This window comes from Jaculus jaculus, chromosome 7 (genome assembly GCF_020740685.1).
Source record: "Jaculus jaculus isolate mJacJac1 chromosome 7, mJacJac1.mat.Y.cur, whole genome shotgun sequence".
NCBI lineage: Eukaryota > Metazoa > Chordata > Mammalia > Rodentia > Dipodidae > Jaculus > Jaculus jaculus.
Window position 1 is genome coordinate 142,332,560 of NC_059108.1, and position 27,520 is coordinate 142,360,079.

At 46.8% G+C, this 27,520-nt stretch overlaps 1 protein-coding gene across 1 annotated transcript; it reads right to left on the minus strand.

The window, feature by feature from the left end:
• Batf (basic leucine zipper ATF-like transcription factor) lies at window positions 1-27,267 on the minus strand. Its single transcript, XM_004649398.2, has 3 exons — window positions 26,988-27,267; window positions 24,383-24,487; window positions 1-487 (listed from the first exon to the last, which is right to left on the minus strand). Exons 1-3 carry the CDS (start codon window positions 27,048-27,050, stop codon window positions 278-280), a joined length of 378 nt encoding a protein of 125 aa, XP_004649455.1. The 5' UTR covers window positions 27,051-27,267; the 3' UTR covers window positions 1-277.
• Between the last annotated feature and the right edge of the window lie 253 nt (window positions 27,268-27,520).

Below are 27,520 nucleotides of genomic sequence, written 5' to 3' on the forward strand. Positions count from 1 at the left end.
CTGCCCTCCTCCCTCTGTGCGATGGGACGTGGGCATCATCCGTGACGTTTTGCAGGCTTGGTTTTCCACCCACGTGGAGTTCAGAACACATGGATTTGCTCTTCTCCCCCGAGAGGCCCCACATCCTTCTGGCCACTGCGGTCCTTATGTTCAGTTCGCATCCCGGCCTCTGCTACTGAGTCTGCAGACATTGGGGGGACCAGAGCAGCCTGACCTCAGTCTGTGCGCCCCTGGGGACGGCAGCGGTGTGTGGCTCTGCCTTCTGCTTCTCGGAAGCTCAGGGCTGGAAGCGAGGGGAGCTGACATGAGGCTGGTGGAAGGCGTGGGCGCTGTACACCACCTCCGGGGGTGATGGGGTGCCGCTGGCCAGGATCGAGCACAGGGGCTCATGGCTGCTCAGCACAGATGTGAAGTACCTCAGCTCCTCCGTGAGCTGCTTGATCTCTTTGCGAAGAGCTGCGTTCTGCTTCTCCAAGTCTTCGCTCTCCTGTGAGGGGGGACAATCGACATGAGTGATGACCATGATGGAAGCGGGCAAGGCTGGCAGGGCAGGGAGATACCATGGTGAAAGCCAGGGTAGTTTTTCACTAGGACAGCCATGGATGAGGGCATCAGAGAAGTCTTGTGCATATGTGTGGAAATGCATGCATGTTTGGATGTGAATATGATTACACTTATATGTGTGTGCATAAATACCAGCACGAGCCATGTGAAACTGCTGATTGTTGCCAGTTTTGATGCACAAAAACATCCATTTTAGCTGGGTGGGGTGGTACATACCTTTAATCCCAGCACTTAGGAGGCAGAGGTAGGAGGATTGCTGTGAGTTCGAGGCCGGCCTGAGCTAGAACAAGACCATACCTCAAAAACAAACAAACAGGGCTGGAGAGATGGCTTAGCGGTTAAGCGCTTGCCTGTGAAGCCTAAGGACCCTGGTTCGAGGCTCGGTTCCCCAGATCCCACGTTAGCCAGATGCACAAGGGGGCGCACGCGTCTGGAGTTCATTTGCAGAGGCTGGAAGCCCTGGCGCGCCCATTCTCTCTCTCCCTCTATCTGTCTTTCTCTCTGTGTCTGTCGCTCTCAAATAAATAAATAAAATATGAACAAAAAATATTAAAAAAAAACAAACAAAAAAAGCCCACATCAATTTTATATAGTTTAACTTCTCAGTCCCTCTTCTATTACTATAACAAAATACTGGAAGCTGGGTAGTTTATAAGGAGCAGGAGTTTATTCAGCTCGTAGACAGTTCTGGAGGGGAAAGGACACAGTGTGAGCATCTGCTTGTGTGAGGGCCATGTGCAGCCCCACGCATAAAGGAAAAATGGACATGTGTGGAAGGGGGGAGGGTTGTGCTCATTTCTCTTTCTTTTTTTTTTTTTTTCTTTTTACATTTCTCTTTCTAACAACCTATTCTTGTGACCAGTGCAGGCCTTTGTAAGTGGGAAAGATAACCTAGACGTGGTGGCACAGGCCTGTGTGCCAGCACACAGCAAGGGAAAACATCAGGAAGATTCTTTGACAAAAAAGCAGTTTCCCAAATAGATGAACAAACCATGGAGAAGAGATAGTAGCAATTAGGTGAAAATAAATGGCCGGGACAGCTCGGCGAGAGGGCACTGGACTAACGTGCATGCAGACCTCGGCTTAACCCACAGGGCTGCAAAGAAAGAAGGAGGAAGAAAGAAAGAATGGACAGAAAGAAGGGTGGGAAATAAAAGAGAAATGATAAAACGGAGAAGAAGAAAAGCCATTAATCCCCCTGAGCAGCCTTTTAATCTCTTGAAGACACCCCTCAACATTTGTGTTCTATTGGAAACAAACCACAGCAAACCTCACCCATGTGTGTTTGTGTGCGTGTGCGTGCAAGCATGCCCATTTGTGTGTCTGTAGGTTAAGCATGTCAAGTATTTTTAAAATATTATTTATTTATTTGAGAGAGAGAGAAAGACATAGGGAGAGAGACAGATAGAGAGAATGGGCGCACCAGGGCTTCCAGCCACTGCAAACGAACTCCAGACGCATGCACCACCTTGTGCATCTGGCTTACATGGGTCCTCGGGAATCGAACCTGGGTCTTTTGGCTTTGCAGGCAAATGCCTTAACCAATAAGCCATCTCTCCAGCACCGTCAAGTATTTTATGTCAAGGGAAACTGGCTGGCAGGCCAGACCCTGCGAGAATGGGAAGCACTTTGTGAGAACATAGTGCTCCAATTTCACATCTTCCAACCCCATGTGTTTTCCATATGTGCCCAGTGTTTGTACTTACTCTTACAAATACTGCCTATTTCATCCAAATTCTAGAACACTTGGGTTTTTATAAATATTAGAAGGTCAAAGATGGCCAGTATGTTCTCGTCTATTCCCTTCTGCGCACGCAAGTGGGTTTTGTTGTTCAGTAGGGTAGTCCCTCATCATCCTCAGGACATAGGCTCCAAGCCATTCCTGAAACCTTGGGCAGCACCCAGGAGAAACTTTATAAAATACATATACTCTCATATACATATGTATCTATGATATACATATCTATCTATACGTACATATAGATCTATACATATGCATATATATCTATGATAAAGTATAAATTGGGCATAGTGAGAGACTAACAATAAATATATAATTCATTGGGCTGGAGAGGTGGCTTAGTGGTTAAGGCACTTGCCTGCAAAGCCAAAGGACCACGGTTAGATTTTCCAAGACTCATGTAAGCCAGATGCACAAGGGGCACACACTTCTGGAGTTCATTTGCAGTGGCTGGAGGCACTGGCATGCCCATTCACTCTCTCTACCTGCCTATTTATCTCTCTCATGTAAATAAATAAATAAAAATAAAGTATTAAAATAATAATTTATGTATAAAAGTATGCTATAATCAAAGTCATTTAAAACTTATATGTTATTTATTTCTGAAACTTTTAGTATTGTCAGGTCACAGTTGACTATGGATAACTAAAACCGAGGCAAGTGAATATTTACAGAATTAAGTATCCTGAGTGTCGGAAATCTGGGTAGAAACACAAATTCTTTTTTTTTTTTTAATTCTTTATTCATTTATTTGAGAGAAAGAGAGAGAGAGAGAATAGACACACCAGAACCTCCAGGCACTACAAATGAACTCTGGATCCATGCACCACCTTGTGCATCTGGCTTATGTGGGTCCTGGGGAATTGAACCTAGGTCCTTTGGCTTTTCAGGCAAGCGCCTTAACTGCCAAGCCATCCCTCCAGCCTGAAACACAAATTCTTTTGTCCAGATATGACAGTTTGTTAAAAAACTTAGTTGCTACACTTCCAGAAGTCCAGAGAATGGAATTTGGGTTTAGGGTTTGGGGGAATTCTGGGAATTAGGTTTGGGATTTGGGGAGAAAGCTGGGAATTTGAGCTTTTAACAGGTGTCCCAGGCAAGTTTGAAAACCCTGGTTAAATCTGATATTGTTTGGTTTAAGCATTCAAACACGTATGAATTGCCTGGCACACCAAATTGACTTACATGTTTGCTGAATGACAACATCAAGTGTTGGCATGATGATGTTGACTCAAAAGCATACTGGTGGTTAGCAGACATATGATTACTTGACATTTAAAATTTGTCCTAAATAATTTATCAGGAGTATGGAACCTAGGAGTTTCTTTTTCTTTTTCTTTTTCTTTTCCTTCTTTTTTTTTTTTTTTTTTTGAGGTAAGGTCTCACTCTAGCTCAGGCTGGCCTGGAATTCACTCCTCCTACCTCTACATCCCTAGTCAGTGCTGGGATTCTTTTGTTTTTAATTTTTTTTTAATATTTCATTTATTAATTTGAGAGAGGAAGAGGCAGATAGAGAATGGGCTCACTAGAGCCTCCAGCCACTGCACACGAACTCCAGACACATGTGCCACCTCGAGCATCTGGCTTACAGGGGTACTGGGGAATCGAACCTGGGTCCTTATGCTTCACAGGCAAGCACCTTAACCGCTAAGCCATCTCTCCAGCCTCCATCTTTTACTAACTTGTGAAGGGGCATCTGACCTTGGTCTTGCTCATCAAGCCAGCTTATACTTCTTTTGAATGTCAGATAACAAACTGATTTCAGCCTCAGTCTGACTTCTTAGGAACACACGCTGAGCTAACCAACGCGCCTAGGATAGCACCCAGAAAGCCGGCAGCTTTGGGGTGGGGAGAGACGCCGTCAGCCTGCATGGCGGAGGAGTCAGTTCCTGACTGCTGCTTCTTCAAGCCGTGGCATGCCACCATTTATTTGTCTCCTGGCACATCCCAGAGGGATTCCACCCCCACACCCCCCCCCCCAATTTACTGAAACCTAAAATAAAGCATCAAGATGAGCTTTGCTTGGGGTGTTTGCTAAGATGGGAACTGGGGGCCCAGAGTCCGGGCCCTTTCCTCCAACCCTTTACCTCGCCCCCCTCTGAGAGTTTCCACTGGTGACATAACATTTACTGTAAGTTCCGTGCTCTAAAGAGCCTGGGCAAACCCCGAGGCAGCAAGAAGGGACGGGGTGGGAGGGATCTTCCCTCCTCCCCGCCTAGAGGCAGGTCCAGCTTTCGGGAAGTGACCGCGGGGGGGGGGGGGGGCGTCCTCCCCACTGAGCTCTGCTGAGCCCTCTCCAGCTTTCTCCTCTACCCCTGCCTCCCCACCCAGGCCTGCAGATCCCGGAGCTCCGGAGTCATAGCAGGCTTGCATAACCACCACCTTCCCCCTCTAACCAGAGAACCATGTGACCAGAAAGCTGGTCTTGACCCCAGGAAGCCAGGTTGCTTCCTGTGAGAACGCAGAGAAAGCTCCAGCTCTTGCAGCCCCCCCCCCGTCACTCACTAGAGAAAGGGTTCGACTCCCTTGCAGGAGGAAGTGACTTACTGGGCCTCATCCTTCTAACTCTCCAAGGGCAGCCTGTCCTGGAGAGGACTAAAAAGTGACCATGGGAGCGTTGCTCACCCAGAGGGAAAACAACCACATCTAATATCCCCATGAGGGCTAGGGAACCCCTCATTGGAGGTGGAAGAGGCCAGGGGGGGTGGGGAGGAAATTTCAGCTTCCACCATGTAGGCTGTTTTTTTTGTACAGTTGGGAAGGGAGAGGGACCCTGCCTCTTGGTGTCCATATAACCTGCTCCCCACTTTCTATAATTTAGGTAGGTCCACCAGGCTCTTCACCATGTCTCTGAGATGGACATAGAAAGCCAGCTGTTGCCGTTGCGCCTACTCTACAGACAAGGCCACCTTGGACCCTGGGACAAACCTATGCCATGTACCCTTCCTGAAATGCCCACAGGCTCACAGCAGCAGTGGCTAGGAGAAAGTGCTATAGGAACCGTCAGTGGTAGACTCAGTCCTATAGCCGGGAAGGGACCCAGCGGGGCTTTTCTTGGACTCTCCCAGTCTGGGTGGGTGGAGATGTGAGTGAGCCCGAGGCTCCAGGGAGCGTTGGGAAGTCCTCGGCCTCTGTGCTCCCCCTAGGAACAGCGGGGTCTTGGTTCTGCTGATTCTCACAATAAAACACAACCCGACACAACGCAGAACAACCTAGGTGCTCCAGCTGACCATGCCCTCCCAGCCTCAGAGCTGGCCACCCAGGCCCCTGCTCTGAGCTGGAGCCCTCCATGCGCCTGCTCTGGTCACACCTTCCTCTGACACATAGCCCGAGCCTGGCCACATGACAGTGGTGGACCCCATCAGTGGCCCTGCCTAGGTGGTCCTTGACTCACTTTTTCTATTTTTTTTTAAAAAATATATTTTATCTATTTGAGAAAGAGAGAGATAGACAGAGAGAGAATGGGCACACCAAGGCCTCCAGCCACTGCAAACGAACTCCAGATGCATGTGCCACCTTGTGCATCTGGTTTACGTGGGCCCTGGGGAATCGAACCGGGATCCTTTGGCTTTGCAAGCAGACACCTTAACGGCTAAGCCATCTCTCCAGCCCTCGCCTCACTTTTTCTGTTGAACCCTGTTGCTTCACTTGAAGACAGGATGACTTGGTCAAAAGAAGGGTCCTTAACCTTAGCCACACATTGGGGAGCATTAGCAATGTTAATGCCTTGTTCTGGTTGAGTAGGTCTGAGAAGAGCTTGGGCATTGGGTTGTTCAAGACTCCCTAGGGGCGCTAATGGGCAGCTAATGCTGACAGCCTCATGAGAAGGGGATATGCAGTTCCCTTTGAACTCAATATTTCAGATTCCACATTGGCTACCTGAATATATTAGCAGACTAGTGGCTCTAGCCCTCCTCTTACTGAAAAGAGGTGTGTGTGTATGTTTGGGTGGAGAATTATATAGTGACAGAAGAATATAAACCATGAGCTGGGAGATGGCTCAACAGCTAAAGGCCGCCACCCGTGTTTGATCCCTCAGCATTCATGTAAAGCCAGAGGCACAAAGTGGCGCACGCATCTGGAATTCATTTGCCATGGCAAGAGTCCCTGGTGTGTTCTTGCAAATAAATAACTAACATAGAAAGAATGTAAGATATAAGAGAAGAATATTGATATGAGATGAGTAGACGCCAACTTTGTAAAAGAAGAGCTTAGCCCGGTTGAATAATAATGAATGCTTATTATATAGTGTCATGTGCCAATCACTTTTTAAGGTTTTTTTTTGATATTTTATTTTTATTTATTTGACAGAGAAAGTGAAAGAGATAGAGAGCGAGCGAGAATGGGCACTTCAGGGCCTCCAGCCACTGCAAACGAACTCCAGATGCGTGCACCCCCTTATGCATCTGGCTAATGTGTGTCTTGGGGAACCGAACCTGGGTCCTTTGGCTTTGCAGGCAAGTGCCTTAACCACTAAGCCATCTCTCCAGTGCTCTTTTTAAGTGTTTTGTGGCTATCATCATGTTTAATCTTTGCAGCATCCCTGCGTGTAACTAATATCCCCTCTGTGGCAGAAGGAAATGAAGTAACTTGTTTGGGAGTCACAAGCTACTCAGCTGCTCCATCAATACCTGAAGGCAGGCAGTCTGACTTGTGATTCTGCACCCTTGCTCCCCTCCTTCCCTGGAACTCTATTCGAACCCAGTGAGAGGTGATGATGATCTCTTACCTTAGACCTCTTAGCTTCCCAGTGCTGTCTTCCCTCTTTTCCCACCTCATTAAAAACCCAAACACTAATGTTCACAGCTCGCCCTCAACCCTGGGAACACTTTTTGTCGTGAGCTAGAAGCTGCTTAGGGTGGTGAAGGAGGCTTCGTGGGGCATGGGAATATTCTGGGAAAACCCCTATGGGAGAGCTGAGGAGGGGGTCACTCAGAGCTCCTGAGTGACGGGGAATCCCCAGGCCAGTCCCTCAGCCCCAGGCAGTCCAGTGGGGGGAAGGCTAGACCATGTGGCATCTCCATGCTGGCTCAGGCCATGCTCAGCAGGGACTCTGTCTTGCTCCCTACCAGCTCTGGGTGGTGAGTTCCTCCACTTTCCCCTTGCATCGTCTAATAATCAAATCCAGAGTGGGGAAAACAGTCCTTAAGTGTCTTCTCAACAGTGTGTACAGGTATTTATTGGCAAGGGTGACCTTTCAGCCCACGCCTGGATCAGTGAGAATGACATTCGAAGTTTGTCCCTCACACTCAGCTGTAGGCATGCCTGCGGGCATCAGTTCCCACCAGTCATGGAACACCAAACATACATGGTGGGTAGAGCCTACAATTCCTAGAGGAGGCTTCCAGGGGAAAGGCAGGCAGTTCTGCAAGAGAGGGAAGATGGAGGCCTCATTCTCTGGACAGTGCCACTCATCCTGAGGAGAAATGTCACACATTCCGACCCTGGAGGAATCTTCATTATCTACAGCCCTACGTCATTAACAGCTGTTTAGCTACGCTGGCCCTGCCTCAGGCCCCCATCCAGCCCCACAGGGTGGGAAGTCAGTTCCCTGCTCCCCCATTTCAAGACTTGGATTTCATGGGCCTGAATGTAAAAGCACTGTCGGTTTGTTCATTCAGCATCTGTCCCAAACTCCTCCCTCACTTTCCTCAGAGAGACTCAAAGAACCAGTTTCTTCTGCAGCTGGAAGGCGCACGTGACACAATTGTGACAGCAAAAGCAGAAGCATGGTGTGAATGTGGGTGTGTGTGGGGGGGTCGCTCTTCCCACCACAAAAGCTGAGTCTCTTGGCAAGGACAAAACCCACCCTCCATGGGCTGGAGATATGCCTTAGAGGTTAAGGCGCTTGCCTGCGAAGCCTAAGGACCCATGTTCGACTCTCCAGATCCCACGTAAGCCAGATGCACAAAGGTGAGGCACGCGCAAGGTCGCACATGCCCACTAGGTGGCGCAAGTGTCTGGAGTTCAACTGCAGCGGCTGAGGCCCTGGGGCACCAATTCTCTCTCTTCTTTCTCTCTGTCTGTTACTCTCAGGGGAAAAAAAAAAAAAAAAAAACCCTCCTTCACCGGGAGATGCCCACAGGTTCAGCAGCCTTGAAGCTGCAAATCTCACCAAGGGTGGCTGCGCAGAGGTTTGACCTGCCACTCCTTTGGTCTTTCTATTTCTGAAGTTCGTGGCATGTGAGAAAAATAAACTGTGGCTTGCTGGTGCCCCCGTTTGCTGGCTTGTCTATTACTTGTTGCTGAATGATGCAATCCTGACAGGTAAGCAACTCGAGGTAAGTAGGTACCACCAGCAAGCCCCGTTTTGGAAGTACACAGTTAACCATCACCACTAAAGCACAGGTTTAAAATGCTTGTTTTGGACTGGAGAGATGGCTTAGCAGTTAAGGCACTTGCCTGTAAAGCCAAAGAACCTCAGCTCAATTCCCTAGGACCCATGTAAGCTAGATGCACAAAGTAGCGCATGCGTCTGGAGTTTGTATGCAGTGGCTGGAGGCCCGGGCGCGCCCATTCTCTCTCAAATAAAATAAATTAAAAAAATAAAAATACAGTGTTCATTTTGCTATAGATGACTGTGTGTGCAAACTCACACAACTTCCCCACGCTCACTTCACATACCCTACTGCCTGTCCCTGAGCACTCCAGAATTGCTACTTCCAGCTCCCACCCTGGCTGCATTCCTCAGTCCCCTGGAGAACTCTGACCAGTCCTCTCCTGTGGAGTCCAAGCCCCTGCTCCCAGGATTCCAATTTCATTGTTCTGGGGTGGGTCACAGGCCTCAAGATTTTTTTTTTTCCCCCTTTGGAATCAAGATTTTAAAAATCCTTTCCAGGTGAGCCTAGTGTTTAGTCAAATTGAGAATTACATCCATTGCAGATGCTTCTTAGAAAGTAATATAGGTGGACTGGAGAGATGGCTCAGCAGCTAAGGATGCTTGCTTGTTAAGCATGACAGCCTAGGTTCAATTCCCCAGTGCCCACATAAAACCAGATGCTCAAAGTGTCACGTGCACCTGGAGTTCATTTGCAGTGGCAAGAGGCCCTGATGTGCCCATTCTCTCTCTCTCTCTCTGTGTCTATGTCTTTTTTTTTCTCTTTCTCAAACAAATAAATAAAAATATCTTTAAGAAGTCAGAAGATTGGGCTGAAGAGATGGCTTGGCAGTTAAGGCACTTAAAAAAAAAAAAGCCAAAGAACCCAGGTTCGATTTCCCAGCATCTATGTAAGCCAGATGCACTAAGTGACACATGCGTCTAGAGTTTGTGTGCAATGGCTAGATGCCCTGGCACGCCCATATTCTCTGTCTCTCTGTATATATCTGCCTCTTTCTCTCTCATAAACAAATAAATAATAAATAAATAAACACATTAAAAAGTGGAGCTGGAGAGATGGCTTAGCAGTTAAGAAGGCGCTTGCCTGCAAAGCGAAAGGATCCAGGTTTGACTCCCCAGGGCCCATGTAAGCTAGATGCACAAGGTGACACATACGTCTGGAGTTTGTTTGCAGCAGCTGGGGCCCTGGCACCCCCATTCTCTCTATATTTGCCTGCTTCTCTTTTGTTCTCAGTAATAAATAAATAAACAAAATATTTTTAAAAGTTAAAAAGTCATATTAATAGCATAAATGTGTAACTTTAATTTTATTAAATTTATTTTATATATTTTATCTCAAATGTAAGTTCATCATAGCAAAAAACATAATTCTAAGAATTGAGAGGATATTTCTAAGTGATTTTCTAAAAAAAAAAAAAAGTATCTATTTAGGTATTTGGCTCTTGGTGAGAACAGTGCCCATCACAGTTCATTCTTACAAGGGAAAGGGAAGAGGTGGGGGGCCCATCGGGATTAGAACCTGATTAAATTGATGCCCTTTGGATCTGGAGCTCCGTGTGGGTAGGAGCTGCCATGGTTTGCATGGAGTTGTCCTGGGTGACACAGGCAGTGCTGGTGACAACAGAAAAGTGTGGTTTGATTACCAATTTGGAACCTGTAATAATTTACCAAAATCTGATATATGCCTATAAAGGCGTCTTGCAGGTACCCATGTGACAACCGGGAAGTTTCTTAGGGAGAGTGTAACCCAACATTCAAGCACTTTCACAGTTTCTACTTTGCCCCCTGGGGTAGCTACGAAGGAATCTGAGAGTTTGTTTTTGTTTTTGTTTTTTAAGGCTCAGACCTGGCTTGGCAATCGCTGAATTACAGCCTTTGCAGAAGAACTCTGCATGTAATTTCCCTCCTTGCACTTGACCTTCCCATTTAGACCAAACTCAGGAGACTCAAGATTCGATGAAAACCCCTTGCAGGGAAACAGCTGGTATTCTTCAAGTTTCCATCAACACCCCAATAAAAGAACATATGTGCCCACAGACGATGAGATGCCAGAGTAACAGCATCAAAGCCGGGTTCTGCACCGCGCGGGCACGCTGATGTCTAGGCGGTGGACTTTTCTTCCCAACAAAGAGAAGATGCATAGCTTCATTCTTACATTTGCTCCCTCATTCAAACGCTTTGTTCGGCTGCTTCCCTTACTTTTTTATTTACTTTGGTTTTTTGAGGGAGGGTCTTGCTCTAGTCCAGGCTGACCTGGAATTCACTAGGTAGTCTCAGGCTGCTTTCAAACTCACAATGATCCTCCTACCTCTGCCTCCTGAGTGCTGGGATTTAAAGGCGTGGACACCATGCCCGGCTCCTATTTTGTGACCAGAATTTAGATTCAGAAAAATCCTTGGCCAGGATCAGAATGACTCGAGTATTCTCAGCTCCCACCAAATTCAACTCCTGCTCCTACAGCACCATAGCTTTACCCCCGGCACCCCACCCCGTCCCTGTCTGCAGCTCATGGGGTGATTCTGATGCTGCTTTTGTCCCCCAGGCTCTGCTGTGAGACAGCCTCTCCCCAGATCTTCCCAGCCTCCTCTCTGATTCTCACTTGATCTGCAACATCAGGGCCTCAGGAAGGCCTTCCCTGACCACTGCCCCATGCCTGTCCCAAAGCCACTTAAAAACGTGTGTGTGTGTGTGTGTGTGTGAGTGAGTGAGAGAGAGAGAGAGATAGAGAGAGAGAGAGAGAGACAGAACATGCAACCATGCATGTGGAGGCCAGAGGACAACCTCAAGGAACCTGTAGTCCATCTTTAGGACAGGCTCTTTTGCTATGTAAATGCCAGACGAGCTGTCCTGCAAGTTTCGGCTTCTCCTGGCTCTCCCCCGCACTGTCACAGGTACATCAGGACCACAGATGCATGTGCCACACTACGTGGCTTTGTGTGGATTCTGGGAAATCGAACCTAGGCTGGCAAACACCTTTAACCATCAGCCGTCTCCCCGTCTCCCAGATCACTTTCAACATTGCTCAACTTTACTGTCTTCAAAGCACATTCCACACCGTGTGATCAGTGCGTTCACGTATTCATCTGCATCCCAGACTTAACACTGAACGTAAGAGCCATGAAACCAGGGACCCTGTTTCCCAACGGCTACCATCTCAGTCCTTGAACAACCACGGGTGCTGGAGGAACCTAGCACCGGTCAATGCTGCTGGTGGAAGGCACTTGGGAGAGCCCGCTGCTCCTCACACTCTCCAGGACTAGTAAAGTCTATTTTCCCCGCAGCTGAATACCCAGAAATAATTTTAGTTACAAAGTCCTTGGAGGGAGCAGAGGTAGGTGCCCAGAAGAGAGGGAAAAAGTCAAAAGCGTTCCAATTAGTTTCATGAAGGTCTCTTAATTTCATTGTAATGTTCTAAGTTATCAATTACTAGGGGAGAATGAAAGACTTTCTTGTATATCTGTCTCAGTCAACCAGTGGTTATTTTTCCACTCAGGGGACATTTGGCAAATTCTAGAAAAATCTTGAGTGTCATAGCAAGAGGTGGATCTCCTGGCATCTGTTAGATAGATTTTTACATTTTACAGAACATAGGACAATCACACATAATTATCATACTTGTTGGGCCTGATGGCACAGGCCTGTTATCTAGATATCCTTGAATTCTCTTTTTGTTCTCTTGCTGGAAATATTCCAGAACTAATGAGAGTCAAAGATAGAGGATTGTAAATTCAAGTCCTGCCTGGGCTACAGTGTGAGTTTAAGGCCAGCATGGGCAGCTGATTGAGATCCTGTCTCAAAATTTTAAGAAGGGCGGGGGGAGCTGGAGAGATGGCTTAGTGGTTAAGCCCTTGCCTGTGAAGCCTAAGGACCCAGTTCGAGGCTAGATTCCCCAGGACCCACGTAAGCCAGATGCACAAGGTGGCACATGCATCTAGAGGTTGTTTGCAGTGGCTGCAGGCCCTGGCATGCCCATTGTCTATCTATCTGCCTCTTTCTCTCTGTGTCTGTATGTCGCTCTCAAATAATAAAAATTAATTTTTTTTAAATTTAAAAATGGGGACAAAAAGAGCTGGGGATACAGCTCAGTGGCAAAGTACTTGCCCAGAATGATGCCTGTTGCAGTCCGGTTCGCATTGCTGTTAGAAATCACCTAACCAAAAGCAGCTTCTGGAAAAAAGAGGTTTATTTGGCTTACAGGCTCGAGGGGAGGCTCCACGATGGCAGGGGAAAACGATGGCATGAGCAGAGGGTGGACATCACCCCCTGGCAAACATAAGATGGACCACAGCAACAGGAGGGTGTGCCAAATACTGGCATGGGGAAACTGGCTATAAAGCCCTTAAGCCCGCCCCCAACAATACACTTCCTCCAGGAGGCATTAATTCCCAAATATCCATCAGCTGGGAACCTAGCGTTCAGAACACCTAAGTTTATGGGGGACACCTGAATCAAACCACCACAATGCCCTTAGTCTCCAGTGCTACAAAAAGAAAAACAATATCAGAGTTGAAATGTCAGTAGCGCCGAGGTTGAGAAACCCTGCCTCAGTGTGTATCATTTTCATCATCAAAATAGAAAATTAGGCTATTTTCATTTTGGTAGGGAAAATATTGTGCAAGATTTCTGTGCACAGCCTCTGCCCACTTACTGGTTTGTCTTGATGCTTTTCTTAAAAAAAAAAAAAAGATGTTCATTCTTAGTATAAATAGTTTATCTTATTTATTGAATTTGATGCAAATATTTTCCCCAAAATGACATTGATTTTTAATTTTGAGTGAACACTTTAATTGTTTTTTTTTTCAAGGTAAGGTCTCGCTCTAGCCCAGGCTGACCTGGAATTCACTCTGTGGTCTCGGGGTGGCCTTGAACTCACAGCAGTCCTCCTACCTCTACCTCCCAAGTGCTGAAATTAAAGGCATGCGTCACCACGTTTAGCTGACTTTAAATCTTTTTTAATTAAAAAAAAAAAAACATCTGAACTCGCTTTTGCCCACCTTGAACTCTCTTTTTGTTCTCTTGCTGGAAATATTCCAGAACTAATGAGAGTCTAATTGTCCAAGCACCCTGGCTAATGGTCTGCTTCTTGACTAACCCTTTGCAACAGGACACATGAACTGTCAGTAAATCTCTGTTCAGTAAAATAACGCAAACCAAGTCAGGCTGACTGGTGAGGAGCAAGAATAAGCCCCCGTATGGCAACCCAAAAATCTGAAAGGACCTTCGTCCCATGAGCCCAGCCCAGCAGTGGTCACAGTGAGTCCTGAGAGGCCACTAAAAATCCTCCAAATGGCATGGACTGTCTGACGAGACTCTCCCCTTCATCTCAAGAAAGATGCTGCTGAGGATGGCTTCCTGAAGACATCTGCTAATGATATTGGGGCCCCTGGCACTGTTTAGACAGGCATTCTGTTAACTCCAAGGCCAGTCATTTCAATTATGCCTCCCAAACCCAATACATTCACCATAGGATGGGCAGTTGGGGTGGTGAATTACCTTGTCATGTTTTCTTCCCCAAATAAGATAGTTGACTCTTTCCATTATTTTGGACTGTTTTTGATTGTTTAAAAGAGCACACATTCACACTTAAAACACACCCACCACGGCTCAGGGGATTTTGCAGAAGAGAGGGCGGGAAGATCAGAAGAGCCACAAGGTGGGAAGGACTATCCAGAGCACAGCGAGGGACCGCGGCTCTCCCAAACTCCTAGCCCACAACCCCACGGTGAACACCAGCAAGCCCACTGAGGAGGGCGCTCGGCCAAGTGGGGGCAGGGAGGAGGGAAATGATGGTTCCAACACATGATGTGTCCATACGAAGTTTCTACTTAATAATAATAATAATCATAAAGCACACATTCGGGCTGGAGAGATGGCTTAGCGGTTAAGCGCTTGCCTGTGAAGCCTAAGGACCCCGGTTCGAGGCTCGGTTCCCCAGGTCCCACGTTAGCCAGATGCACAAGGGGGCGCACGCGTCTGGAGTTCGTTTGCAGAGGCTGGAAGCCCTGGCGCGCCCATTCCCTCTTTCTCCATCTGTCTTTCTCTCTGTGTCTGTCGCTCTCAAATAAATAAATTAAAAAAAAAAATCTATATTTAAAAAAAAATAAATAAATAAAGCACACATTCACCATAATAAAAATGCAGGAAAGTACACAGGGTAAGACAAGCTATCCAAACCCAACCACTCAAAAGCAAGCCACTATTAGTATGGGAGAGCACCCTTCCAGGAGTTTTCTATGCACGCAGCCAACCCCCAACCCCCAGACACGACACTGGCAGAACAGTGTTCTGATCACCCTTTGTGACTTCCTTGTTATCTCACGGACATCCTTCTGAGTTAACACACTGAGATCTACAGAGTCATCTTAGCGGCAGCATAAGATTCTATTGAATAAATCTATCACCATATACATAGCTCCCAATTGTATAGCATCAATAAAGTGCTCTTCACAAATGCTCATGACTCAAGCATTTTTTTTTTTTTTAACTTGTTTTTTTTTTTTTTTTTTTTGAGGGAGGGTTTTGCTCTAGGCCAGGCTGACCTGGAACTCATTATGTAGTCTCAGGGTGGCCATGAACTCATGGCAATCCTCCTACCTGTGCCTCCTGAGTGCTAGGATTAAAGTGTGTGCTACCATGCCTGGCTAAGCATTCTTTTTTTTTTTTTTTTAATATTTTATTATTTACTTGGAAGGAGAGAGAGAGATAGAGAGGTGCGCCAGGGCCTCCAGGGCCTTCTGCCACTGCAGCTGAACTCCAGATGCATGTGTTATTCTGTGCATCTGGCTTTACATGGGTGCTGGCGAATCAAACCTGGGCTGTCAGGCCTTGCAAGCAAGCACCCTTGACTGCTGAGCCATCCCTCCAGCCTGAATCAAGCATTCTTATCAGCATTCTCGCCTCACATTCTTGTAAGTGGAATTATTGTCACAAAGGTTATTCTTATGCACAATATTGATACTTATCGTGAGGAGAGAGAAAGAGAGAGAGAGTCTTCTTGCCTACATCTAATGACAAGTGGGAGAAATGTGAATTTTCAAGGATTTTACTTAGACAACAGAAATAAAATAAATTCAAGAGAGAGATTCAAAGAAGAAGGTAGGTTAAAGCAAGATGAAGATATCTTCATGAGAGTCCAGAGAAAAAGACAATTGCTGAATGGTTAGGAAAATGGGTTCTGAAATTACAAGCTGTGTAATCTTGGACAAATTAATGCAAAGAATTCTTATGTAGATTAATAAAATTCTGCTGGTAAAACACAATGTTCAGTGCCTGGTTCACAGACATGTCCAATTACCATGTTTTAAAAAAAAATTCATAGCAAAAAAGACCCAGGAGAGTCATCTCTTTTCCTTAGATGGCTCACTTGTTTGACACTGAACTTTTTAAAGGAGGAATTAGCCAGAACATTCCTTTTGTATTTTATTGTTTTACAGATCTATGAATTTTCTATGCTAATAAACACAAGGCATACTTTTCTAGAAAGAGAGAGAGGAAGAAGTATGGGAATTCCATAGGACCGCAGCAGCCTTTGCTCCCACGCAGGGCTAACAAAAGTGCCATTTTACAGTCCAGACGGTTAACATCTTTGGATGTTTCTTGTTCTCTGTTATTTAATTTCCCTCTAAATTTTCCTCATTTTTTTTCATGGCATTATCTCTATGCTTTCTTTAGTGTGTAATGTATACTCACAATTTAGGCACTTTTTCTGTTGCATGTGACATTAACTTTGCCTCCTCATCTGAGCTAGTAAAATGCCTCCAGGAGCCAGCAGCAGGCAGTGCCTGGTCCAGTAGCCACATTAGCCAGATACACTAGGTGGTACATGCGTCTGAAGTTTGTTTGCAGTGGCTAGAGACCCTGGCATGCCCATTCTCTCTATCTGCTCCCCTCCCATCTCTATCTCATAAATAAATAAAATATTCAAACTCAGATTGGAGGAAACTAGGTACTTCTCACCTAAGAGTTCTGAAACATGACAATTTTTACACATTCAGATGCAGTTCATTATTTTAACAGCTCCAGAGTAGTTCATTGAATGGACAAATTATGATTTATTTAATTACTCTTTTACTGACATATATATATTTATCTTGTTTACAATCTCTGCTATAAGAAATAATACAGGGGCTGGAGAGATGGCTTGGTGGTTAAGGAACTTACATACACACATGCACAAACACTACATTCACATATACATGTTTAAAAAATACATCAAGGAGCTGGGTTTGGTGGCATACACCTTTAATCCCAGCACTTGGGTGGCAGAGGTAGGAGGATTGCCATGAGTTCGAGGCCACCCTGAGACTACATAGTGAATCCCAAGTCAGTCTGGGCTAGAGTGAGACCCTACCTAGAAAAACAAAAACAAAAGCAAAAGCAAAAACAAAAACAAAAAAACCACCAAGGTCTGGGAGCACCTGCCTAACACATACAAGGCTCTGGGATGGATCCCCAGCAGGAAAAAAAAAAATAATAATAAATGCAACTGGGCTGGGGAGATGGCTCAGCATTTAAAAGATGCTCGTTTGGGCTGGAGAGATGGCTTAGCGGTTAAGCGCTTGCCTGTGAAGCCTAAGGACCCCGGTTCGAGGCTCGGTTCCCCAGGTCCCACGTTAGCCAGATGCACAAGGGGGTGCACGCGTCTGGAGTTCGTTTGCAGAGGCTGAAGCCCTGGCGCGCCCATTCTCTCTCTCCCTCTATCTGTCTTTCTCTCTGTGTCTGTCGCTCTCAAATAAATAAATAAATAAATAAATAAATAAATAAATCTATCTTTAAAAAAAAAGATGCTCGTTTGCAAAGCCTTCCATCCTGGGTTCAATTCCTTAGTGCTCACATAAAGCCAGATGCAAAGTGAGAAATGCCCCTGTGGTCCCAACATGCCTAGGCGATTGGAGGCTGAGCCAGGAGAATCCAAAGCTCGTCTGATGCTCATTAGCAGTCTGGCAGTATGTTTGCAGCAGCAAGAGACCCTGTCTCAAAGGAAATAGAGCACACACACTTCAGAGTTGTCTTCTGACCCCCATACACATGTAGTGGCACGCATACCCTCACATAAATAAATTTTTTAAAAAGAGGCAATACAGCCAGGCATGGTGGTGCATGCCTTTAATCCCAGTACTCGGGAGGCAGAGGGAGGAGGATCACCGTGAGATTGAAGCCACCCTGAGACTACATAGTGAATTCCAGAAGGCCTGAGCTAGAGTGAGACCCTACCTTGAAAAAGAAAAAAAAATAGGCAGTATGATTCTCTTTAACCAGATGGAGTTGTATAATCTGTGGATATTTTTGTGAATAAATTGGTAGATGGTAAATTGCTGAGATGCAGGGCAAGTGCACTTATAATCTGGCCCTCTCATCTCTGATCAGGTTCTACAAAGTACAGTCCTGCTGAGGCATGCAATGGTTTCCCTTCACCACTGCCTCACCAGCATCTTAGCCAGTCTGGCAGAGAAATCTCATTTTATTTTTGCTTATTTTTATTTATTTGAGAATGACAGACAGTGCGAGAAAGAGGCAGAGAGAGAGAGAGAGAGAGAGAGAGAGAGAGAGAGAGAGAGAGAGAGAGAATGGGTGCACCAGGGCTTCCAGCCACTGCAAACGAACTCCAGAAGCACACACCTTCTTTTGCATCTGGCTAATGTGGGTCCTGGGGAATTCAGCCTCCAATTGGGGTCTTTAGGCTTCACAGGCAAGCGCTTAACTGTTAAGCCATTTCTCCAGCCCGAGAAATCTCATTTTAAAATTTTATTTTTTCAACTTTTTATTTATCTATTTTATTTATTTATTTGAGACAGAGAGAGGGAGAGAGAGAGAGTGAGAATGGGCATGCCGGGGTCTCCAGGCACTGCAAACGAACTCCAGAAAAATGTGCCACCATGTGCATCTGGCTTACATGGGACCTGGAGAATTGAACCTGGGTCTTTAGGCTTCGCTGGCACATGCCTTAACTGCTAAGAGAAAGTCCAGCCCAATATTTTTATTTTTATTTATTTATTTGTGAGAGGGAAAGAGGCAGAGCAAGAGAATGAGAGAGCGAAAGGGCACACTAGGGCTTCCAGCCACTGCAAACGAACTCCAGATGCATGTGCCACCTTGTGCATCTGGCTTACATAGGTTGTGGGGAGTCGAACCGAGGTCCTTTGGCTTTGTAGGCAAGTGCCTTGACCTCTAAGCCATCTCTCCAGCCCCTGCATTTATTTTTTTTTAAATATTTTTAGTTATTGATTTGCAAGGAGGGATAGATAGAATGAATGGGCACACCAGGACCTTCAGCTGCTGCAAACAAACTCCAGATGCATGCACCACTTTGTGCATCTGGCTTTCCATGGGTGCTGGGGACATGGCTCAAGGAATAAAGCACTTGCCGTGCAAGCATGAGTACCTGAGTTCTGATTCCGTGTAAAAGCTGTCACTGTCATCCACAACCATCCCCACACACACCCATACACATACACATGTGCACATTACACCCACACACAGGACAATTGAAGAAGGGCAATTTGGGGGGCTGGAGAGATGGTTTAGTGTTTAAAGTGCTTGCCTGTGAAGGCCCAGGTTCGATTCCCTAGTGCCCATAAGCCAGATGCATGTGGTGGCACATGCTTCTGGAGTTTGTTTGCCCTGGCTAGAGGGCCTGGCGTGCCCATATTCTCTCTTTCTCTCTCTTTCAAATAAATTCAATTAAAAAGAAGGGTGAGGCGGGTGTAGTGGTGCACACCTTTAATCCCAGCACTCAGGAGGCAGAGGTAAGAGGATCGCAGTGAGTTCGAGGCCACCCTGAGACTACATTGTGAATTCTGGGTCAGCCTGAGCTAGAGTGAGACCCTACCTCAGAAAACCAAAAAAAAAAAAAAAAAAAAAAAAAAAGGGGGAGGTGTTTGTTGGTGGACAAAAAATGAGTATAAAACACAGGCAAACTCTGTTCAATGATGGCAGACTTGTCTTGCTGTCCAAAGCTTCCACTTGAGGTCAAGAAAGGTAAGCTACACTGGCAACAAGGCTGTCGTGCCCTGCTCACTGGGTCAGAAGCAAAGCTGACTATGGGGTGCTTGAAAGGAAGGAGGGAGAAGGAGTTTGTGTTCAGGTAGGGGGCGTGGGAACACCGTAGAGCATGATATGAACATGGACATGTTGACTACATGACTTGGGTCCCCGCGGATCCCAAGCCCCAGAGATTCCTGGAAAGTCATCGCAACCAGAGTGACCGGGCAAAGCCTTCTGGCCCTGACTCTTGTCTTATAGAGGGAGATGGCTGAGTTAGAGATAGAAAACTCATGCTGAAGAGATGGCTTAGTGGCTAAGGCGCTTGCCTGTGATGCCTAAGGACTCAGGTTCAATCCCCAGAACCCGCGAAAACCAGATGTACAAGGTGACACATGAGTCTAGAGTTTGTTTGCAGTGGCTAGAGGCCCTGGAGTGCCCGTTCTTTCTCTCTCTCTCTCCCTAAATAAATAAATAAATAAAATTAAATAATACATTTTTAAAAGTTCTGTTAAAAAGAGTAGCTATCTGGGCATGATGGCACACGTCTTTAATCCCAGAACTCAGAAGGCGGGCATAGGAGGATCACCCATGAGTTCAAGGCCACCTTGAGACTACATAGTGAATTCTAGATCAGCTTGGGCTAGAACAAAACCTTACCTTAAAAAACAAACAAACAAACCGGACATCCGTATCAGGTCATCAGTCCTTTTAAGGGTCTGGATGGGGACAATTGGGCTGAATTTATAGGGAGAAAGAATGCAGCTGGGAGACAGGACACTTCTCTGTCTCCGTGTTAGGAAGAAGAAGTGACCAAGTAAACTTTGGGACCTTTCCAGGGAGGCTGCGGGGGATTCTTGGGCATCACAAGTGTGTCTGGGGCTGGAGACACGACTCAGCAGTTAAAGGTTTTTGCTTGCAAAACTTGATGGCCCAGGGTTTGAGTCCCCAGTACTAACATAAAACCAGATGCACAAAGTGGTGCATACACCTGCAGCTTGTTTGTAGTGGCTAGAAACTGTGGCGTGCCCACTCTTAATCTCTCTCTGTCTCTCTCCTTTTATCTCTGCTGGCAAATAAATAAAATGTTTTTGGAAAAGTGTTGTATCTGAACTTTTAAGTCTTTAAGAAGTCTCTGGGCCCTGAGATTTTATGGGAAAAGTAATACATATATGTATATGTCACATATGTTGTTTGTGTGTAGGTTCAGTCTCAGTTTTGATTGATTTTCTTTCTTTTTTTTTAAATTACTTATTTATTTATTTGAGAGCGACAGACACAGAGAGAAAGACAGATAGAGGGAGAGAGAGAAAGAATGGGTGCGCCAGGGCTTCCAGCCTCTGCAAACGAACTCCAGATGCGTGCACCCCCTTGTGCATCTGGCTAACGTGGGACCTGGGGAACCGAGCCTCGAACCGGGGTCCTTAGGCTTCACAGGTAAGTGCTTAACCGCTAAGCCATCTCTCCAGCCCTTGATTGATTTTCTTGCTTCTTATAACAATAACTATTATTGTAACACTTATTGCACTCAAATCTTTTGAGTAGCTATTGTATGCCAGGTACTATGTGAAGCCTTTTTTTTTTTTTTTAATTTACTTATTCAAGAGAGAGAAAGAAAGAAAAAAAAGAGAGACAGAATCAGCATTCTAGGGCCTCCAGCCACTACAAACTAACTCCAGACGCATGCACCACCCCACGCATCTGGCTTACAGCTTACGTGAGTACTGGCGAATTAAACCTTTGCAGGCAAGTGCCTTAACCACTAAACCATCTCTCCAACCCTGTGTGGTGCTTTTTATCTGCACTATTTTTATGAGGCTGGTCCCGTTGTTGTCTATCCTACAGGTATTGAACCCAAGTCTAAGAAACAGCAGATGTCCCTGGCGCAGTCACACAGAGGACAAGTGGCAGGGCTGGGATTCAAGCCATGCCCTTCTGGCCACAAAACTGCTGAGCTTAACTCACTTTTCATTTTAAAAATATTTTATTTATTTATTTGAGGAAGAGAAAGAATGGGTGCTCCAAGACCTCCAACCACTGCAAACAAACTCCAGATGCATTCACCATCTTGCACATCTGGGTTTACCTGACTACTGGGGAATTGAACCTGGGTCCTTAGGCTTCACGAGCAAGCGCCTTAACTGCTAAGCTGTCTCTCCAGCTCCCATTTCTTCTTTTGATACTAAAGACTTATGAAACTTACAGCAGTTTACTTGCCCAGGACATTTTCTACTTGTACAAAAAAAAAAAAAAAGAAAAGAGTTTATCCATTTAAATTGTGCTTGTTTGCTTGCTCCACAGAATATTCAGTGAGAGGCAGACTTAGCTAGAGAAAGTGAGTGCTCACAGATGCTCCTGATTAAAAGAGCGAAACAGTGGTATGAAACCTTGAGCCACAGAGAAATCACGGGAAACTCACAAGGAGCAGCGACAACTTAACATTCAGTCCGTTGATCAAAGTTGGTGCCTACTTGCTGCTTACTCATTTTATTTCAGTTTAACACATAGTTGTCACCTGATAACGATGCTGGCATGTAATGGGAACACACCAAATACCTAGCAAACCCGACACACACATCCGCCAGAGAGGCTGGCACAGCCCGTTCTCAGTTTGCTTGCAAAGCCAAAGGAAGCATCTTTTTTCTTTCTTCTAAAACTACATTTTTTGCTGGAAAGATGGCTCAGCACTTAAAGGTGCCTGCTTGCAAAGCCAGCTGGCCTGGGTTCAGTTTCCCAACCGCTCATGTAAAACATCTGATGTCTCTTTGCAGGGCCAAGAGACCCTAATGTGCACACACACACACACACAAACACACACACACACAAATAAGTAAAAATTAAAAAAAAAAACTATATCTTAATTTTATTTATTCATTTAAGAAAGAAAATGGGTGCATCAGGGCATCTTGCCCCTACAAATGAGCTCCAGATGCATGCACCATTTTGTGCATCTGGCTTTATTGAGGTACTAAGGAATCGCACTTGGGTCAGCTGGCTTTCAAGCAAGCATCTTTAACCGCTGAGCAATCTTATCAGTTCTTATTTATTTATTTTTTTAAATATTTTATTTTATTTAATTAATTTATTTATTAGAAAGAGAAAGAGAGAGTGGGTATGCCAGGGTCTCCAGCCACTGCAAACGAGCTCCAGACACATGTGCCACTTTGTGCAGCTGGTGTGACTGATGGGCACTTTGGGTACTGGGGCATCAAACTTAGGTCCTTTGGTTTTGCAGGCGAGAGCCTTAACCACTAAGCCATCTCTCCAGCCCCCTTACTTATTCTTGATAAGGTTAAAAGAGCTAAGCTTCTTGGTCAATTACTATGCTAATCATTCACATCAGTAGAAGCTTATTTGTTTTGGTTTCAATTGCACTTTTTACTTTGGAAGGAAATTTATAGAATATTAGAGGCATGAGGCTCTTTCAAGGGGAAGGAGAGGAAAATAGAACTGCTAAAGGAAGGAGGAGGGGATGGAAGAGGAAGGGTGCAATGAAGTAAGACTGGCTAAACTAAGAGCCAAATAAGGGAGCAGAGTGAAGGGGGAGGCATCAAGGTGGAGTGATGAGAGCCTGAGCCAAGCACACAACAGGACTCCAAGGTGCTAGCTGGGGCCCCAGATCTCCAATGGGGCGACACCTCTGCCCTGCATAACGGCCCAGGCCTGCCTGAGCCAACTATCAAGCTTCTCTAAAAAAGTTTGGAACTAGCCGGGGGCGTGGTGGCGCCCATCTTTAATCCCAGCACTTGGGAGGCAGAGGGAGGAGGATCGCCGTGAGTTTGAGAGCACCCTGAGTCTACAGAGTGAATTCCAGGTCAGCCTGGGCTAGAGTGAGACCCTACCTCGAAAACAACAAAACAAAGACAAACAAACAGACAAAAGTCTGGGCCTAATGGCCACTGAACCAGGATGGTAGCTCGTGGCTGTCTTGATAAGGCCACTGAAATTGCATCTTTCGCAGACCCCCCCCACCCCCCGCCCCAGAGGTCATTAGCGACAGAAATTTCAACATTGGGAGTTTCAAGATGCTCAGGAACAAAAGGGTGGGGTGTAGCATCCTGTCCGCCCCTCTTCTCTGTGGGGGCATTTGGGTGTGAAGGGATGAGATGTTATGGGGTCCTGCAGGAGGCCATGCTCCCCAAAGCACTTCATATCTTCAAAGTTTCTCTCAGCCCTGCCTTCTGCTCAGAGTAGCTCATGAAGGGATGGAGAGTGCTCTCTTTCTCTCTCTCTCTCTCCTTCTCTTTCTCTCTCTCTGTCTCTCTCTCTCTCCCCCTGGTCTTCTCTGAGCAGCAGCTTCCAGCGTTCAACTCATCTACGGGTTGCTTCCCCCTCCCCCACCCCCAGGGTAGAAGGACTCATTTCTCTATTCAACCTACTGGCCTGAAAAAAATTCCTGCTGCGGAAGCCAGGAGTAGTGGTGCACACCTTTAATCCCAGCACTCGGGAGGCAGAGGTAGGAGGATTGCCGTGAGTTCGAGGCCACCCTGAGACTCCATAGTGAATTCCAGGTCAGCCTGAGCTAAAGTGAGACCCTACCTCAAAAAACCAAGCCAAACGAAACCAGAATCCTGCTATGGGATATTTTTCAATCACACCTAGGAGGGGTGAGCTTTCCTTCTCACCTCACCCTGCAGCCCTAGGCTCTCCACTTACTCTCTGCCCCATGCTGGCGGAATCAAAGCTGTGCCCCACATCTCCGTGGGTGTGAGGAGCAAAGCCCGAGGCACAAGAGGGCGAGGGGAGGTCAAGGCACTCACCAGGTGCAGGGTGTCCGCCTTCTGTGTCTGCCTCTGTCTGCTCTTCTGGGCAGCAATGCGGTTCTTCTCCCTCCTCTGAACTTTCCTTACGTCATCGGAGGAATCCTGGGAAGTGGTGGATGGCAAGGGTTAGGGGAATCTATTACTCTTAAGTTGAAACAGCATCTTGTGGCATCGGGGAGTCTGTCTCCCTCCCTATCCCCTGCCTCCGGCTCTTCCTTCCTTATTTCCTCTTCACAGATCCAGCTGTCCCCTATTTACCAAAAGTCTATGCCCAAAAGAGTGGCATTGCCATCTCCTGCTCTATATCCTCAGGTCGTCCTTTTTGTTTTAAAAAAAAATTATTTATTTATTTATTTGAGAGAGAGAGAGAGAGAGGGCATGCAGGGCCTCTAGCCACTGCAAATGAACTCCAGACGCATGTGCCACCTTGTGCATCTGGCCTACATGGGTCCTGGGGAAATTGAACAGAGGTCCTTTGGCTTTGCAGGCAAATGCCTTAACTGCTAAGCCATCTCGCCAGCCCTCTGGGCCTTTTTTGACCAAAAGTGTCAGAAGAAGGTGAGAGGCTTTGAGAACTCTCTGGGGAGGCTTTGAGCAAAATATGGTTGAGGCAATAAAGTGTTTCATCACCTCTGCTCTTTTGGGGGCTACTCTATGCTTACCTTCTCTCTCTCTCTCTCTCTCTCACTCTCTTTTGGCCTACAGCCCCCTTGTTCTTTTTGTTGTTGTTGTTGTTTTCTTTTGCTTCAAAACATGTTGAGCACCTACTATGTGCCAAATTCTATGTAAGTGCTTTCAGGGACACGGTTACATCATTCCCCAACTCTGGTCAGGGGTGTGAGGAGGCTCATCACCTCCATTTTGCACAGGAGGAAACCGTTAGAGCTACTCTGCCAGCTCACAGTAGTGGCAGGGAGGGAGGTGGCATCTTCTGGTGCTGAGAGTGGAACCCTCCTGAGACCCTCTCACCACTCAACCTCACTGGCACCCCAAGAGGATATCTGCTGCATTCCTGGGTACAGGACCGCACCCCAGATCTGCCTTTGCTTGCCATTCCTCTCTTCATTGTGCACAGACTCGCCTTGGCCTGCCCAGTCCCGAGCACGGCGCCTGCTACAAATGAGATGCCCAAAAGAAAACCTCAGGTGGAGGCTACCCGCTTTAGTGGTCATGGGTGGGTGTCAGGGAGGGAAAGGGGATCTTTGGGTGTTCTCTAACTGCACCCCATATTAGCTCCCCCTTTGCCCTGGCTGTGGCAGGTTAGTGAAGACAGAGTCCCGTCTGCAACCCTGGCTCTGTTCTCTTGCACCCCGCAGGCCAGAAGGGCGCAGATCCTCTGGCAAGTCTCTGCTGGGGGCCGCCCCCCCTCCCCACCCCTTGTCCGATACTTCCAGGTCAACACAGCAGGAGGACATTGGGTTAGACAGCAAGGAAGTGCTCTTCCTGTACGGTGGCGGGAGACTAGGTTACCATGGAAACCGTGAGTAATTTCCTTCCTAAGAAGAGTTTGGGGCAGACTTCCAGGCAGTCTGAGCCACTCAGATACCATCTTGAGCAGAGGACTCACTGATGCCCTCTAGAGGTCTCCACGGGGACTTCTTACAACTGCTGCTCTTCGCTTAGGGCTTAGGGCAGATGCTGCAGCGGAGGTGTATACCGCGTTTTATTTTGTTTGTAGCAATTTGCAATCCGCGCCCACCCCCCTCATGGATATCAAAGGTGTACATGATTTCAACCCATAGATATACGTTGCATGAGAAGGGGTGTAAAAGTACGGTAGATAAAGCCCCAGAAACTACGAGGCGAGGAGGATGCCCCCATTTTCAGCAACTTTCAAGATGAGAACTTTTGACTTGGGAGTCAATCTAGATCACACTGTGAGGCTCCCAGAATCCCTCCCTCTGTCACTTGGTTTCCTACATCTGAGAGGAACTACTTGTCAAGTCTCTGGGGCCACCTCCTCTTTGGTCTCCTTCCTCCTATCTGGAAGTCACAGGGAAAGAGATATCGGCTGTGGCTCCAGCTTCGCTCTGTCCCTGCTGGCTGTGACCAGATAGAAGCCATACCTTGACACTTGGATTCAACCCTTTATTTCCTTCCTTCCTTCCTTCCTTCCTTCCTTCCTTCCTTCCTTCCTTCCTTCCTTCCTTCAGTCCTTCTTTCCTCTGTCCCTGTTTCTCTTTTGCTCTGTGTCTCTTTCTGGAAAACTATACATCTAGAATTTGGGCCATGCACGCCAGCAGCCCCTGCAGGCGCTGTCCCTCCTCTCTTCAGCTGTGGAGAATGACAGACCCTTTCTTCCAAGTTTCGAGAGGGACACCCTCCTCTCGGCTTCCTAGAAAGCTGCACGATGTGAGCCCCGGTGAGGGAGAGGTGAGGTGCATCACCAGGGAAGGAGAGGACCAGGGGCTTTGGCATCATGGTGGCAGGAGGAATGAAGGCTCTTGCCACTTCATGGTAAATGCCATGTCAGGAGTCTGATAGAATACTCATGCCATGAGCCACTTGCCCCCTCCACAGCTCCCTGGGCAGGACCAGGAAGCCTGCCTCTGTTCTACAGCCCCAGGAGAATGGGAAGGCAGGAAGGAGGAATGGGGACTACCTGCTTGCCAGGAAGAGGAGAGCGGCTGAAGCTGGAGTCACTGCTGTCGGAGCTGTGAGGCATAGCTGTAATCTTCCGGGCTGTCCCACACGGCCCCAGACACTTCTGGGCAATCTTGTCACCAACTATCTGTCCTTCTTGACTGCTCCCGGGCAAACCAGCCCTCCAGCCCTCACTGGTGCCTCCCCTGCCTGCCCCACAGCCACCGCAGACCCCTGGGTCCTCCTCGCTCAGCTCTGGGGTGCGCAGGGACTGCTCCCCACAGGGACATCGTGCTCGCTTTGGGGCTTGCTCTCTCTCTTGCGGTTTCTGGTAATTCAAGCTGGAAGTCACATGGGCGGAAACTTCAACAAGTTAGAAGGTAGAGAGAAAATACAGAGCTGGGAAAAGACCCACAGAATTAGGTGAAAGAAAAAAAAAATACACAAAACCCCAGATACCTTCCGGCAGTTTGAAAGGCAGAACAGCTCTCTTCAATTGATGAAGATAAAAGAGAAAAACAGCCAGGCAGGGAAAATCCCCAGCCCGAATTA

Bases quoted from the DNA above. Each gene is read 5' to 3' on its own strand.
- Batf (XM_004649398.2), bottom strand. From the start codon at position 27,050: ATGCCTCACAGCTCCGACAGCAGTGACTCCAGCTTCAGCCGCTCTCCT. The intron at 24,488-26,987 runs GTAGTCCCCATT...ACCACTTCCCAG, and splicing joins CTCCTCTTCCTGGCAAGCAG to GATTCCTCCGATGACGTAAG. The intron at 488-24,382 runs GTGAGTGCCTTG...CCCCCCTCACAG, and splicing joins AGGCGGACACCCTGCACCTG to GAGAGCGAAGACTTGGAGAA.